Source organism: Choloepus didactylus, chromosome 8, assembly GCF_015220235.1.
Source record: "Choloepus didactylus isolate mChoDid1 chromosome 8, mChoDid1.pri, whole genome shotgun sequence".
Classification (NCBI taxonomy): domain Eukaryota; kingdom Metazoa; phylum Chordata; class Mammalia; order Pilosa; family Megalonychidae; genus Choloepus; species Choloepus didactylus.
The window spans coordinates 103,175,655-103,191,365 of NC_051314.1; the positions used below are offsets into that span (position 1 = coordinate 103,175,655).

At 39.3% G+C, this 15,711-nt stretch overlaps 1 protein-coding gene across 6 annotated transcripts in view; it reads left to right on the forward strand.

Moving 5' to 3' along the window:
• TMTC1 (transmembrane O-mannosyltransferase targeting cadherins 1) overlaps positions 1–15,711 on the forward strand; it is a 289,639-nt gene that overhangs the window by 210,613 nt on the left and 63,315 nt on the right. For all 6 annotated transcript variants that reach the window (XR_005218412.1, XR_005218411.1, XM_037846482.1 and 3 more), the window contains one exon: positions 13,547–13,690. Coding sequence is in view for 4 of the 6 variants with exons in the window: in XM_037846482.1 (XP_037702410.1) it covers positions 13,547–13,690 (144 nt within the window). In the remaining 2 variants the exon portion in view is untranslated. The remainder of the gene's footprint in view (positions 1–13,546; positions 13,691–15,711) is intronic.

A 15,711-nucleotide genomic window follows, 5' to 3' on the forward strand; every position in this document is an offset into this window, starting at 1 on the left:
ATTTGAAGGACAGCTTTGCTGGATAGAGGATTCTTGGTTGGCAACTTTTCTCTTTCAGTATCTTAAATATATCACACCACTTCCTTCTTGCCTCCATGGTTTCTGCTGAGAGATCCGCACATCGTCTTAATAAGCTTCCTTTGTATGTAATGGATTGCTTTTCTCTTGCTGCTTTCAGGATTCTCTCTTTGTCTTTGACGTTAGATAATCTGATTATTAAGTGTCTTGGTGTAGGCCTATTCAGATCTATTCTGTTTGGAGTACACTGTGCTTCTTGGATCTGTAATTTTATGTCTTTCATGACAGATGGGAAATTTTCATTGATTATTTCCTCTATTAGTGCTTCTGCCCCTTTCCCCTTCTCTTCTCCTTCTGGAACACCAGTGATACATATATTCTTGTACTTTGTTTCGTCCTTAAGTTCCCGGAGATGTTGCTCATATTTTTTCATTCTTTTCTCCATCTTCTCCTTTGCATGTAGGCTTTCAGGTTTTTTGTTCTCCAGTTCCTGAGTGTTTTCTTCTGCCTCTTGAGATCTGCTGTTGTGTTTCCATTGTGTCTTTCATCTCTTGTGTTGTGCCTTTCATTTCCATAGATTATGCTAGTTGTTTTTTTGAACTTTCAATTTCTGCCTTATGTATGCCCAGTGTTTTCTTTCTAGCCTTTATCTCTTTTGCCAAATCTTCTCTAAACTTTTTTAATTGATTTAGCATTAGTTGTTTAAATTCCTGTATCTCAGTTGAAGTGTATGTTTGTTCCTTTGACTGGGCCATAATTTCGTTTTTCTTAGTGTAGGTTGTAGTTTTCTGTTGTCTAGGCATCTGACTTCCTAGGCCACCCCAATCAGGTTTTCCCAGATGAGAACAGGCTCAGGTCACAGAAGGAGGAAATATTCAGTATCCGATTTCCCTGATGGTTTTTCTTAGAGGATTGACACACCCTGTGCTTTTCTGCCTGGCAGGTGCACCTGTCAGCCTGTCACTGGCTGGTGTAAGGGAATGTGGCCCATGGCTCTCTTCCCCCAGGCTTTGGGGTCTGGTGCCGGTAAGGCGGGCAGTAGAGTTTGGCCGCTCCCTTTCCTCTTGGGAAGCTATGACCCCTCCAGAGAGGTCATCTGCATATCAATAAGTTCTTTGTTTCTCTGACTCTGCTGGTCAAAGTGCTGCAATTTTAAAATGGCCGAGGCTTTCTTTACTGCAGAATGCTGAGGGCTGAAAAATGGCTGAGGTTTTCTCCACAGAGAGAGAAAGGGATGGAAAGCTCCCAGATTCACCCGTCAGCTAGAGATAGCACCCGATCCTCTGGGCTCCCCATCCTGAGAGAGATGCTTCCCCCAACTCTCCCAAGGTCAGTTGTCACCAAAAGCCTCTGTCTGCTTGTTGGGGATTTGCTGTCTGTATCGAGCAGTTAACATTAAAACCGCAGTTGGAGCTGGGCTGAGAGAGTGCTGCTCTCTAGCACCACAAGGCTTCTGTGAGGGAGGGGCTCTCGGCTCTCGGCTCCCAGTGCGGGTCCGCAGTTTTACTTACAGATTTTATGCTGTGATCTCAGGCATTCCTCCCAATTCAGGTTGGTGGATGATGAGTGGACAGTCACGTTTGTCTCCCCACAGTTATTCCAGGTTATTTACTAGTTTTTTGGTCATTTATGAATTGTTCCAGGGGGGACTAACAGTCTTCCACTCCTCTCTATGCCACCATCTTAGCTCCTCCCTGCCTGTTGTTTTAATTGTGTGTCTTCCTCCTCTAGAAGGTAAACTCCATGGGGACAGACATTGTTGCTCTTATCCCCTTGGAGGACAGTGCCAGGCACGTGGCACTTAGTAAATATTTGTTGAATGAATGAATAGTAGACATAAACTCAGCTTTGTACTATTTTTTAAAGTATGTAAATTATCTGAAATTTAAAAATGCTGAGGTATAGTGTAAAAATGATCAGAGCAAAAGTTCCTCAATTACTTCTGTCAAACATATAAATTTATCTGCCTCCATACCTGTCTTTTCTTCCTTCTCTCCTGTTGAGGTTTTCTCCCCTAAGGCTGATCCCTTTTCCTGGGCTGAGGATGCCATTGTTTCCAACTTCTCAGAGATCTCATTTATAGCCCTTCCTTTAAAACCTTCAGTCTATCTTCTACTGGCACTTTCCCACTTGTATTTAATATTCATGAGGTTCTCCCATCTTTAAACAAACTTACAAATAAGTCTCTCTGTATCTTTTGTTCTTCTCCATCCCTATCTCTTTTTCACCTTTCAAATGTCAAAATTTCCTGAGAAGTTGCAGTGTCTTCTTTCTTATTTCCCTGTCACTGTTCACCCAGTTACAGTCTGGCTTCCGCTCTACCCCACCACTGAAACTGCTCTCTCAGCGGTCACCAGCAACCTCCATGTGGAAAAATCCAGTGCACTCTAAAAGGACGTTAAATTACTTGAATCTCAGCAGCATTTGATTTTGTTGACCACTCCCTCTCCTTTAAAGCTAATTCTTTTCTTAGCTTCTTTCCAACCAAGATTTTGAAGGGCTAAGGTCAAAGACCACACCAGGCACAGAGTCAGACATGGATTTATTAAGACTTATGAACAGGAGAGGGTCCCCGGGGGCAGCTGTCCGAGGAAAAATGGAAGTCAGTGCTCCACAAGGGTGGGAAGTGCAAGGGGCAGTTTATTAGCATTTGGGACAAAGACATGCCGTAGGATGTGAGAACAGAGTTTCAGCAGAGTCTCGTGACACAGGAGTCTGGAGGTTTTTTATCAACAGTGATCAGGGGAGGGGAGTTTTAATGCTTTGTTTACGGTACCATGTGTACATACTTTCTTCCTTGAGGAGGTCTGATGATCTTCAACTTCTTTCCTGGTCAGGCAGGCTGCTATGTGCTATGGGGTCTCATTCTACATTAGGGAGGGGGAGCCCGGGCCCTGGGTCCCCACAGCTTCTATGATACTACACTGTTTTGGTTTTCCTTCAGTTTCTCTAGACTCTCCTCCCTCCACCAATCCCTTAATGGAGTTGTCAGACCCCTCACCTAGACCTTCTTCTTTTCTCAATCTTTGCTTTCTTCATAAGGGATCTCAGTACCAAAGACTTAAGTTAGCATCTCTGCGCCAATTAACTCCCAACCCTAAATTTAACCCACATCTTTCCCCTGCATAATAGAGACATCTGCCCAGCTGATTACTAGACATTTTCACATATTGTCCTCTGCACCTCAAACTCAGGTTATCTAAAACTAAATTCATCATCTTCTCTCTAAAACCTGCTGCTTTGCTTTATTTTCCTCATATCCATTCTCTGTTTCAGCCAGAGTAAAATGCTTTCAATTGTCTGGGTTTTATTTTCTTTTGCTTTCCCTCTTTGGAATGCCTTTCCTCCTCCTCTTATTATTACTTCTATCCACTCTTTCCCTAACTATTACCATCCCTCCTGTCAAGCTTTGTCTCCTCTGGAGAGACCTCAGGTAGTGATGTGCCCCCCATTCCTTGATGCTCCTCCCATGTGCTCCTGCCATCCCGTGCTCCCCTCTGTCTCAGCCCTTATCAAACTGTAGTGAATTAAAGTGGTTTTCTTTTCCCTCTTCTACCACATGAGCTTCTTAAGAGCAAGGACTGCATTCTTTTTCTTCTGTGTCCTCAGGGTGTATAAGAGGGTCTGACACTTTTTAAATGCTTAATAATTATCTATTGGAAGAAAGATTGAATGATTAGGAATCCCCCAAATCTCCACCACAGGGTCCTTAGAGGCAGAGGACAGCTTGGTAGGAATAAACCGTGTTTCTCAGTGGGAGAGCTGTTGACATTTTGGGTGGAACAACTGTTCATCATATGCCAGCAGCGCTCCCAATCTCTGTAACAACCAGAAATGATTAAAAACAACCCCTACATTTCTAAATCCTCCTTAGGGAGGCAGTATTGCCCTAGGCTGAGAATCACTGGCTGTCTTGGTCTCCTGTAGTGCAGTGGCCTATACAGTGGCGAGACTAAGGGAAGCCAAGAGATCTAGGCTTCTCATTGAAAATATCCCATTGTACACATCCCAGAACTATTCTACTGAAAGTCAGAGGATAAAAACTTGGTGTAAAAATAAAAATCTTTACTCAGTATAATTGAGAGTGTTAAATTATTGATGTCTTTGAATTATTGTTCCATATTTCCTAAATAATACCAAATCTCAGATAAAAACAGCTGTTGATGTGCTTTGTAGAACTGGAGTCCTGAGGACTTGAGGCACATCTCCACATATGGGCCCTAAATCAGAGCAGTCTGATTCCTAGACTGTGGCCAGATGACTACCTACCTCAGAATTCATGGTGTGTATTCAGGATATGTTACCCCTACCACCACTCCACCCCCCACCCAGGGTCACCTTATTTGACAGTTATTAATTAGGAATTTGGATGCACTTTTCTTGCCCATGACTGTTTGTTCTCTAAGTTGATCCAATAACGAGAGTGCTATTCATGCTGCAAAGTCTTACTACAATAAGGATTCCACAAAGCATATTGATCTGTCACACTGGAACCACCCAGGAATTTGAATCTCCTTATTATCCTGGATGTAGCTTTTTGAACAGAATGTGCCTGGAATTCCACTTGGTGTTAGGCATTTTGGAAAAGTTTGAAGAAAGCTGCTCTGTTGCCTATGAGGCTCATTTGCTTCAGATGATGAAGGATTGACAGTCTTAAGAGTGAGTGAATGACAAAGAACATTCCTGCATTCTTAAAATGGAGAGGGTCAGTCATCCTTCACATCTGAGAACTCACAGTGTATGAGAAGCAGATGGATACAAGATGACTCACATGTTCACTGGGTTAGTGATGAGGAAATAATGGATGCTATTTTGACTGATGGGAGCAAGTCAAAGGCCATTGATGGCAGTGAGGAAAGATTTTTTTAGAGGATGAGAAATCCATATTGGAGAAGGTGAGCTGGCTGCTTCATCCTTGCGTGAATTCATTAGGTCAAGGGAGGGAGCCCAAAACATTAAATGTACAAACTGTAGCAGGTGTGATGGTGGGTGTTTTTATATACACCATCTCCTTTGTTCAAATGGAAGCTCAGTGAGCTGTTACTGACATCATTTTTACAGAGAAAGTAACTAAGGTACACATATAAAACTCAAATCACACAGTTAGAAAGCCATAGTCAGAAAAACACCCATGGCTGACTCCAAAGCCATTTTTTTTTCCTACTTCACCAAAGCTGCCTCCCATTCTGCCTTAAAACCAAAGTTCATCATGATCACCCCAAGCCTCTGAGAAAAGGTTATGTTCACTATTTACTTTTCAATGGAGCAGAGAAGGATTTCATTTAATGGATTTCCCAACCTCTAGGACTTAGTTCAGGAAAATTCCGCTATTTAAAATGACTCATTTCCTGAGGGCATCAGGGAGCCATGGTTTTCCTCTAAGTTGTGATGGGAAATCAACTGGGTGGAGTCCTTCCTGATTGCTCTGGAGGTCACGCTTTGTGAGATGTCAAACAATTTAGTTGGCCTTTCATTGGAAAGTGTCACATTTCTCTAAACTGCATTTGAGGGTTTCTTCCCAAGGTTATCTGTTATGGATCAAAAGGAGGACAGTGTAAATACAAAGTGACAATGTATTTACTGGAAATTGATGACAGTTTGAAAGAAAGAAGCAAATCAGCAAAATTTTTATTGTTACCCTGATGCAACAATAATGAAATTATTATTTAATAATAATTAATTATTATTGTTTATTAATGAAATGGTGATTCAAATGTTATAATGTAAGGGAACCAAGCACTTAAGAAATGGCAGAGACTAATATGGTTGAGAATATGCTGTCGATGTCTGAAATGAAGTTTACTTTGGATATTTTTTAGTTCAATAAAAATCAGGTTCTATGATTGAATTTTTCCCCAGTCACGTTTTTTTCTTGGATTATATTTTCTTGACAGGAAATAGAAAATAAACATCTGACCTTAGCATAGTTAACCTCAAATAAATTAATGTGTGGAATGAAAATCAGACAGATTAATCAGGGTGTGTATATTCCGAAAGGAAATTGCAAACTGGAACACATGATTTAATATTACATGAACAATGAAATGCCTCATGAAGAATTTAAACAATGAAAGGCTGACAGCATCCTTAACTTTTGAACAGATTGTACACAATATAAAATAAATGATTGAAATAAAATAAAAAACTAAACTTTAGTCACATATATTTGATTAATAGCCAATGGACCTTTAGTTGTGGTTAAAATTTAAGAAGAGTAGATCAGAAGGCATATGTTTTATTGTCCTAGCTGCTTAAATTAAATACCATGAAATGTATCAGTTTTAAACAATGGCAGTTTATTAGCTTACAGTTTTGAGGCCAAGAAAATGTCCAAATCAAGGCATCATCAAGGTGATGCTTTCTTCCCAAACAGCAGCTGCCAATGATCTTTGGCTCCTCTGCCACATGGCAAGAAAAATGGGTTCTGCTGGTCTCTCCCTTCTCTTGTGGGTTTCATTGCTTTCAACTTTTTGCTTCAGTCTCTCTTTCTCTCTGTCTCTGTCTCTCTGTCTCTCTCTCTCTCTCTCCATTCTGTTTATAAAGGACTCCAGTAAGAGGATTAAGACCCATCTTAAGGTCCTACTTACAATGAGTTTACATCTACAGAAATGGATTAGATCTAAGAACATGGTTTTCTGGGACACATGCAGCTTCAAACCACCACAGCATGGTATGGTTTATATGTTATGGTTATTGTTTATATGGTTTATATGTTATGTGTCTTATACATAGTGTTGTTGATTCTAAATAGCTGTCATAATACTTTGCTTTTCAGAAATATCATGATTATTTTGTGGGACAGGAGACAAATTTTTTCAGTTGAATAAGTATCTCAGTAGCCAAGTTTCTTGAGTATTGGATTTATTTTACTTCTATCATTGACTAGTTCCTAAAAGATTTAGCTGAATGGATTGGCCAAAGAAACAAAGAAACAAAAGAAAATTATTCTCAAGGAAGCCTTAATTTTAGCAGTATAATTAATTATTTGCTGAAAGTTCAATGACTCATTTATTGTTTGGGAAAAGAAGTAGATTTACAGGAACCATCTGCCTTCTTAGCACTTAAGAACACAGTGCTTCTGAGATATTTATTTTTTATAATCTATTTTTTACTTTATTTGTCCTAGCTCCCTTTCGTCAACTGTAAAATAGTACAATAATAATTCTACTTAAAGGGTTATGAAGGTTAAGTGAAATAATGTATGAGAAAGCTCTCTATAAAACATAAAGTCTCATTAACATGATCATAGGTCTTTTGGACCCATTTTCTTTTGTTCTTGGCTTCCATTTCTTACTTAGGCCACTCTCCCGTCCTAGTGACAGTTTCATATTAACATGTTGTTGTATATTCTTCAGAGAGAAAATGACTAGGAATAGAGGGAAATACTTTCTTTAGTTCTGCCTAAGGAAACTGCCACTAGGTAAAAATGGAGAACCCCTAAATTCTCAAATGTATGTTGTGTTTATCAAGAAATGAAATTTTCCAAAACTCGGGGGAAAAAATCTCTTCAGCTCATAAAACTCTATACCTATATTTCTTTTATAAAGAGAAAAAAAGCTTCCTTATAACTCAGAATTATTTGACAATATAACACATTTCCTATAATAAATTTTAAAATTTTCACTTACAGAAATGTAGATAATAATAAAGAAATAGCCAGAGTTCCCATAAACAATATAAATGTTAAATAAGACTGTGAGAAAGTCCAGTGACTATTCACACTGGTCTTCAAAAGTGGCCCTGAAAATGACCACACTCCTCCAGTTCTAGTGAAGCTTTTGTTGAGGTTTTTTTTAGAAGGGGAAGGGAGTAATTACTAGGAGAACTTTTGTAAAACATACCTGTAGAAGTCAAAGTCAAAATGTGCTTAATTTATTCTGACAATCAATGTGTCAATATACAAACTCTTAAATTATTCATCTTTCCAATAGAAAATTCCCCTCCTGGGGACTTCAGGATTGATTTATACTCAATCCAATACAAACACTAGCTTTTTGTTTTTAAAGGTAAACACTAAAAATAAGTTTTGTACTTGCATAAGTCTGTAATAAATAGGAGAAAAATATATGTTTTATAAAGTATCTATGTCCATATAAAAATCAGACTAAAAAGGGATATTTTTTCTGACCTGGTTGTTGAATAATCCTTTGAATGAAATTCATTTTTGTTTCATAACTAATGCAATGCTTGCATGTGATTAGGTGAAGCCCAAAGGAATTTAAACGTAATCAGATTCCCAGTGAGAGAGAATATTGGTTGCAGACCCTTACTATGACCAGGAGTAAACAATATCCACATGTTTTCCAGATGGAAGGCAATGCTTGGAAATAGAATCAGTAAATTACTGTAAATACTTGCAATCTCCTTTCTTGAAAGGTGGGGGCTCTTGGTTAGCACAGAGCCTCTTCTTGGACTACAGTGGCCATGAGGTCCTCTCCTCCTCAGCTTCGTGGTTCTGCACCTGCAGACACGTTCCTGGAGCACAACGGATATTATGTCTTTTGTCTCATAGTGCTTCTGTTTGTTTCTGTTTATTTCCCTTCTCACTGTTGGTTTCTATTTTTGAGAGTTCACAGTGGACTTCTATTCTGTTTCTGATTAGAGAAAGAAAAAGAAGAGGGAAACATTTTTCTGGTGTCAGTGAACTTTACAAGTACATGACTATTTATTTAAATGACAGTGGAATAATGAGTGAATCTAAAATCCAAGAAGGTGGACTGTGAATCAGCTAGATAGGACCAGCTGCATGATATTGCAGACTAGCACTTTAATAGTTGAACCCATTACAGAAGCACTTACTGAATTTAGACTGTACTTTCCCATAGTCAGTGCTTTTATCTCAGATATTTATTTCAGGGTCTCTAAGCCTTTAAAAAAATGAGAAAAGAAAGGGTAAGAAATTACCAACAGGTAAATATTCCAGGTCTACATTTTTCAATTAGGGAAACAAGGGGCTTGAAGTTCAGAGTGGACACCCCTTAAATCTTTTGGAAATCAAAGGGCTTTGCTCAAAATCAGAAACAAGAATAAAAATTTGAAACAAAAAGTTCTTTAGAAGAATTTGAACCCTGGCTGTGATATGCTCTTTGTAATCACTTTTAAAGTAACTGTTAGACACATGCTGTCCAAGTGACTTTTCTGGGCTTGGAGTGAATGATCAAGTACAAGAGCATATTTTGCCCCTCATCATAGCTCTAATATTCTCTAGGGGCATCTCAGAGAGAGCACCAAGGACTTGGTATCTGTACCAGTTTGTGTGTATTATGTCCCTGAGAAAAAGCCGTGTTCTTTGATATAGTCTTGTGGGGGCAGACATATTAATGGGGATTAAGTTGGAACTTTTGGATTAGGTTGTTTCCATGGAAATGCGCCCCACCCAACTGTGGGTAATAACTCTGATTGGATAATTTCCATGGAGGTGTGGCCCTGCCCATTCATCATGGGCCTGGGTTAGTTTACTGGAGCAACTATATAAGCTCAGACAGAGGGAGAGAGCTTGCTGCAGCCAAGAGGGACACTGAAGAATGCACAGAAGCTGAGAGTAGCTGCAGATGAGAGACAGTTTGAAGATGGCCGTTGAAAGCAGACTTTTGCTCTGGAGAAGCTAAGAGAGGACAAACGCCCCGAGAGCAATTGAGAGTGACATTTTTGAGGAACTGCAGCCTAGAGAGGAACATCCTGGGAGAAAGCCATTTTGAACCCAGAACTTTGGAGCAGACACCAGCCACGTGCCTTCCCAGCTAACAGAGATTTTCTGGACACCATTGGCCATCCTCCAGTGAAAGTACCCGATTGCTGATGTGTTACCTTGGACACTTTATGGCCTGAAGACTGTAACTTTGTAACCAAATAAACCCCCTTTTATAAAAGCCAATCCATCTCTGGTGTTTTACATTCCGGCAGCATTAACAAACTAGAACAGTATCCCTCAGTTCCTGCCCACAGTGAGGTTGACTGTTAGAGGCTAGTACAAGGGTTGCTGTCTTTGCTAATAAAGGTGACCAGGGATAAGCAAAAAGCACATATGCTAGCTCAGTGTATTTTCTTTTTCCCAACAGCCTCCAAAGCCATTGTTAATAATTAGGGCTTTGGGAGGATGTAATATTCATTTGAAATTTTTTTATCCCTTGTCAGTCAAGGAACATTTGCAGAGTATCTTCCTGGAAATATTAGTTCTGAGGCGTGTACAGAGCCTGTCTGTAACGGAGTAGGGAAGGGAGGCTTTTACGGTCAAATAAACTTAGGTTAAGCAAAGATTGAAAATGCTTATGCAACTTGTCTTCATTGGCCTTTTAATAGGAATTCCTTGTGTCCCCGGGTGAAACTGATCTTCTTAGAAGGCACAGAACAGGGGGGCAAGCATGGCATTTGATTATCACAAGACTTGATAAGCATAGATCCTGTTTTTATTATTTAGGCATTATCTTGGCTTTTCTACATTAAAAGCCAGCCCCACAGACTTATTCAAAATACTTTGGGTGACAGAATTGGAGAAAACCTATTAGACTGATAAATTTGTCCACTCTAAATGTAGCAGAAACAACTAAATTATGTAGCTGCACTGACTTGGCTTCTTTATAGTTTTGAGTTAAGGAAGGAAATTGATTCCCTTCTCCCTTAATCAGCACAAATTTGGTTTACTGATAGATACCTGTGCAGATTTGGATATATTATGTCCCCACAAAAGCCATGTTCTTTAATGCAATCTTATGAGGGCAGATTTATCTTTTGATTAGGGTGTAATCTGTTTGATTGAGTGTTTCCATGGAGATGTGACTCACCCAACTGTGGGTGATACTTTTGAGAAGATTATTTCCATGGAGGTCTTAATTAGTTCACTGGAGTATTTAAGAGAGAAGCTAAGAGCCAACACAAACCCAGATGCTTGCTGACATTTAGAGATGCTTTGAGTTGTGGACAAAAGGACATTTGGAGATGCTAAGCTAAGAGACAAAGTCCAGAGTTTATCCTAGAGAAGCTAAGAGAGGGCCAGCCAAAAAGGATCAGCAGACGCCAGCCATATGCCTTCCCAGCTAACAAGGTGTTCCGGACGCCATGGACCATTCTTAAGTGAAGATATCCTCTTGTTCATGCCTTAGTTCAGACACTCTTATGGCCTTCTGACTATAAAATTGTAACCAAATAAACCCCCTTTATAAAAGCCAATCCATTTCTGGTATTTTGCGTAACAGCAGCATTAGCAAACCAGAACAATACCCAATCCTCCTTTACATTTCCATTTGAACATTAGAGATGCTGTATTTTACTTCATTGTGCATTATTTAATTTTTTTATTTTTAAGGGTTTTATTAGGATTTCCATTCTGAGAATTATGTCAGGCCAAGTGGAGACAAATGGCAGTAGGAGGGGGAATGAAATAAGATGGAAGAAGTGAGTCAAGATGGAGAGCCATTTTGGGGATTATATCATTCAGGGTTCTCCAGAGAAACAGAGAACAGAACCAATGGGTTAGGATTATATATATATATACACACACACACGTACATACATATATATGTGTGTGTGTGTATTTGTGTGTATATATATGTATGTGTTTATATATTTATAATGTACATTTTAACATAAATATATGTATATTTTAAGGACTTGGCTTGTGCCAAAAGAACCAGGGCCTGATGGGACTTAAATCTAGACCTAGGTCTGGAAGCAAAGAGGGCTGTTACAGGTGGTTCCCAAGGAGAATCAGCAGTATCTTGCAAGTCATCGTCCACAGGGGAGGCTATTACAGGTTTGTCTGGCAAAGCAAGGTTAATCTCAGCAGATGGGGGTGCAAGGGTGGTTTCCTTGGGGGAGACCATTATAGATTCATCTAGCAAAGCAGGGATAACCTCCTAGACTGGGGTGAAAGGGCTGCCTCTATTGGCAAAGAGAACACAGCAGTGTTTAGGGGTTCACTGTCCCCAGCTTCTCCAGGATCTACCCATATGTCCCCTTTCCAATTCTCAGGGTCCCATTCCTTCTGAATTAATGCCCTCACTTGAACAGCAGACAACATGTGAGATTAGGAATTCATGTACTGTATTTCATGCACTCACAGGATAAGACTCTGGATTTGGTTTTCAGAAATCTCAACTGTGCAGCTGCAGGAGAAAAGGGTTTCTTTCAAGACACTTCCAGTTCATTTATGTGGTACTTGAGCTGGGAATTTGAAACCCTTAGCTTTTCTTTCACCACTTTCTTCAGTGTATTAGGAGCAACTAGTCAATCTCATTATATTCATTAGTTTGACAAAAATGGTCCAAGGTATCAAATATATGGTCACCCCAAACCTTTCCTTTTATAGGTATTTCAGTAGAGATATCCAGTGGTGATATTTTACTTATCCTTATTGCCACATCATGGTCTATCAGTAACCTCTTTATCATTGGAAATGGAATCAACTAGTGCCTTTAAATCTAATCAGCTAAAGAACCAATTCTAAAACCCCAGAACCACTTCAGAAAACTCCTCCTTAAGAGTGTGTTCTTCTAGAACTCCTCTCAGTACCAACATCTGTATCAGGGTTCTCCAGAGAAATGCAGTCAGTAGGATATTTGTATGTTGTATATAAAAAGAGATTTATTTTAAGGAAATGGCTCACACAGTTGTGGGGCTGGCAAGTCCAAGATCCATAGAGCAGCTTAGTGGACTGGAAATTCTAGTAAGAGTGATGTTGAAGTCTTGAGTCTGAAATCCATAAGGGAGGTCAGCAAGCTGGAAATTCAGAAAGAAGTTGATGTAGTTTTGAGGCAAAATTTCTCCTTTTTGGAACCCTCATTTTCTTTGTTTTTAAGACCTCCAATGGATTGGATTAGGTCTGCTCACATTATCAAGGGTCATTTTAACTTAAGGTCAACTGATGTAGATGCTAACCACATTTATGAAATACCCCTGTGGCAACCTCTGGGCCACTATTTAACCAAACTACTGGACACTATAAGCTAGCCAGGTTGACATATAAAATTAACCACCACAGAGGTGCAGTTTATTTTTATGAGGAGACACCATATGTCATCCTTTCTCAGTAATGGCAATCTTACTGATGCTCTGACCTAAAGATGTTTATGTGGATCCCTCACCAAGGAGTTCCCAGAATCTTGTATAAATTGTGGCCACTATACGGGAGGTCAGCAGACCCACCAGGGCAGAAACTCAGCACTTGAGGCAATGCAGATTTTCTGCCAAAGGAAATTGAAAGTACTTATAAGTCCCTACTACTAAAATTTATTTAACTTGGGTAGATTTCCGTAATATTTCTTGCTTGATTTGGGGGTTATTTATACCACTAAGCGTCACATATGTGCTTCCCTGCCAAATTTATAGACCTTCAGGTGCCAAATTTACAAAGCAGCTTTAAATTGCTTTTTTCATTAACTAAAAAGAAGTTGACAATTAAAATTTGGTACACATATACAGTTAAAATGAAAGAAGAATTCAGGGTTCCATTTTGGTTGTCAAAACTTGGTGGGGGGGGGGCAGCAAATTGTGCCCAATGTAGAGTCATGGCTTAATATTTCTAATTTTTCAGGTTGTATCCACACCATGCAAGTGCCCTAAACAACCTTGGAACACTGACGAGAGACACAGCAGAAGCAAAGATGTACTATCAGAGGGCTCTGCAGCTAAATCCCCAGCACAACCGGGCTCTTTTCAATCTCGGAAATCTCCTTAAGTAAGTGGAACGTCTACCAGTGATCAGATGGCCTTGTAATTTCAAGAAATCCTTTCCTTCTCAACACTCATTTATTTGTGGCACCATTGACTCCTCCTGGAGCTGTTAATCAGGGCTTTCAAGCTTTGGGAAGATGTAATATTCATCTGAATTAATTCTATCCCTGATTATCAAAGGGAGTGTTTCCCAGAATGTCTTTCTGGAAATGAAAGTTCTGAGGGATGTTCATAGATGATCTGTAAAGGGGTGTGATTAGGGGAAGGTTCCATGTTCAAGTAAACTTAGGATATAATGAGTTAAGCAAGGATAAATAGATCCTTCATAGCTAGAAGCTTTAATATGCTAATATGTCTTATGAATCTTCAGGAAGGGAATATAGTATATGGCATTTCCCAAAGTGAATCTTTTTTTAATAGGGGGTTTCCCAAGATGAGTATACCATGAATATACTTTGGGAAAAGCACTGGTCTAGGAAAAGCATTTTGCTCTAAAGGTGTAACCAAAAGGTACGACCACAACTCATGCCCAGTTTGTACTATCTTTATGAAACAAAGTATGGTTTGTCTGGTGTTTATAATGGTAAATCTTGCTCTTATGCATAATTCCTAGGAATAATCAGTGGTGTGGGCCTTTCACTCATTGCCCTGTTAAAGGTTGATAATGCAATTACCATCACTGACCACTGCAATAGACCCAGCATGTTGTATTTGTATTAGTGTGAAGCCCAAGCGTGGTGTTGCTGCTGCTGGGATGGTAGGAGTCACAGTGTGGTGGTTGTGGAATTTAGCTTCTAAGCTTAAAAAAAATGTTTGAAAACATCACAATAGAAATTAAGAGGTGAAAATGGTTGGAATCAGAGACTGATGGTATATTGATCTATGCTTGTTAGGATGCCGACTTATCCACATACATACTGAACTGATCTCTAAGTTTCTGGAGAGCACATCTGGCTACCACTCCAATACTTTCATGGCAAACTGTTTGCATTGTTCTTCTATCCTCTCTGTAACAGGGCTGACGTAACTGCCTCAGTTACTCAGTATGATGTGTCTTCATCACCTTCTTATTTACTCCTTGAATTTTACATATTCATGTAGATATGGTTCCTTCTTACTAATATGTTGTTTATGCTTGTTTGTATTTAGCCCCATTTGAACAGAAGCATTGGTGTGCATTAATCACAGAACATTCTAACATAATGGAAGGTGATAGGTGTCATCCTCGGGCTGAAGCAAGTTTTATATTGAATGGCTTCATCCATCCATGTGTTAGAACACAAAATCAAGGAAACACTATACAAAGATAATAATCACCAGGAAAATACAATTAAATAAAGTGAAAGAAATAAAAGTATAAATCATTAAAAACTAAATAAACTTAATTTTTAAATTTAGGTAATTTATTGTTACAATTTGATATAAACTGAGAATGATGAATACCAGAGATGAGTGAAGATGTGCACACTGACATGAAAAGTATTTTAGCACCAAGAAGCTCCCTTAAAAAAATAAAAGCAAATCAAAAGATGTGGGAAAAATGAGTTCTAGCTATTGTAGATATCAACTTACAGGTTGATATGGTGCTTTCATTTTACTCTACTACATTTATGAGCACTTACTTCTTTATGTGAAGTTCTAAGTACTCATTTTTATAGTTATTGCTGCATCTGTTTATGTCCTACTTAGAGCTCAAATAACTCCAAGTCCTGTTGTGCCAGTTTGAATGTATTGTGTCCCCCAAACGCCATTATTTTTGATGTAGTCTTGTGGGGCAGACATTTTGGTGCTGATTAGATTTGCTTGGAATGTGCCCCACCTAGCTGTGGGTGATGACTCTGATGAGATATTCCCATGGAGGCATGGCCCCACCCATTTAGGGTGGGACTTGGTCAGTGGAGCTATATCAATGAGCTGACTCAAGGAGAGGGAACTCAGTGCAGCTGTGAATGACGTTTTGAAGAGGAGCAAGCTTGCTAGAGAGGAACGTCCTGGGAGAAAGCCATTTTGAAACCAGAACTTTGG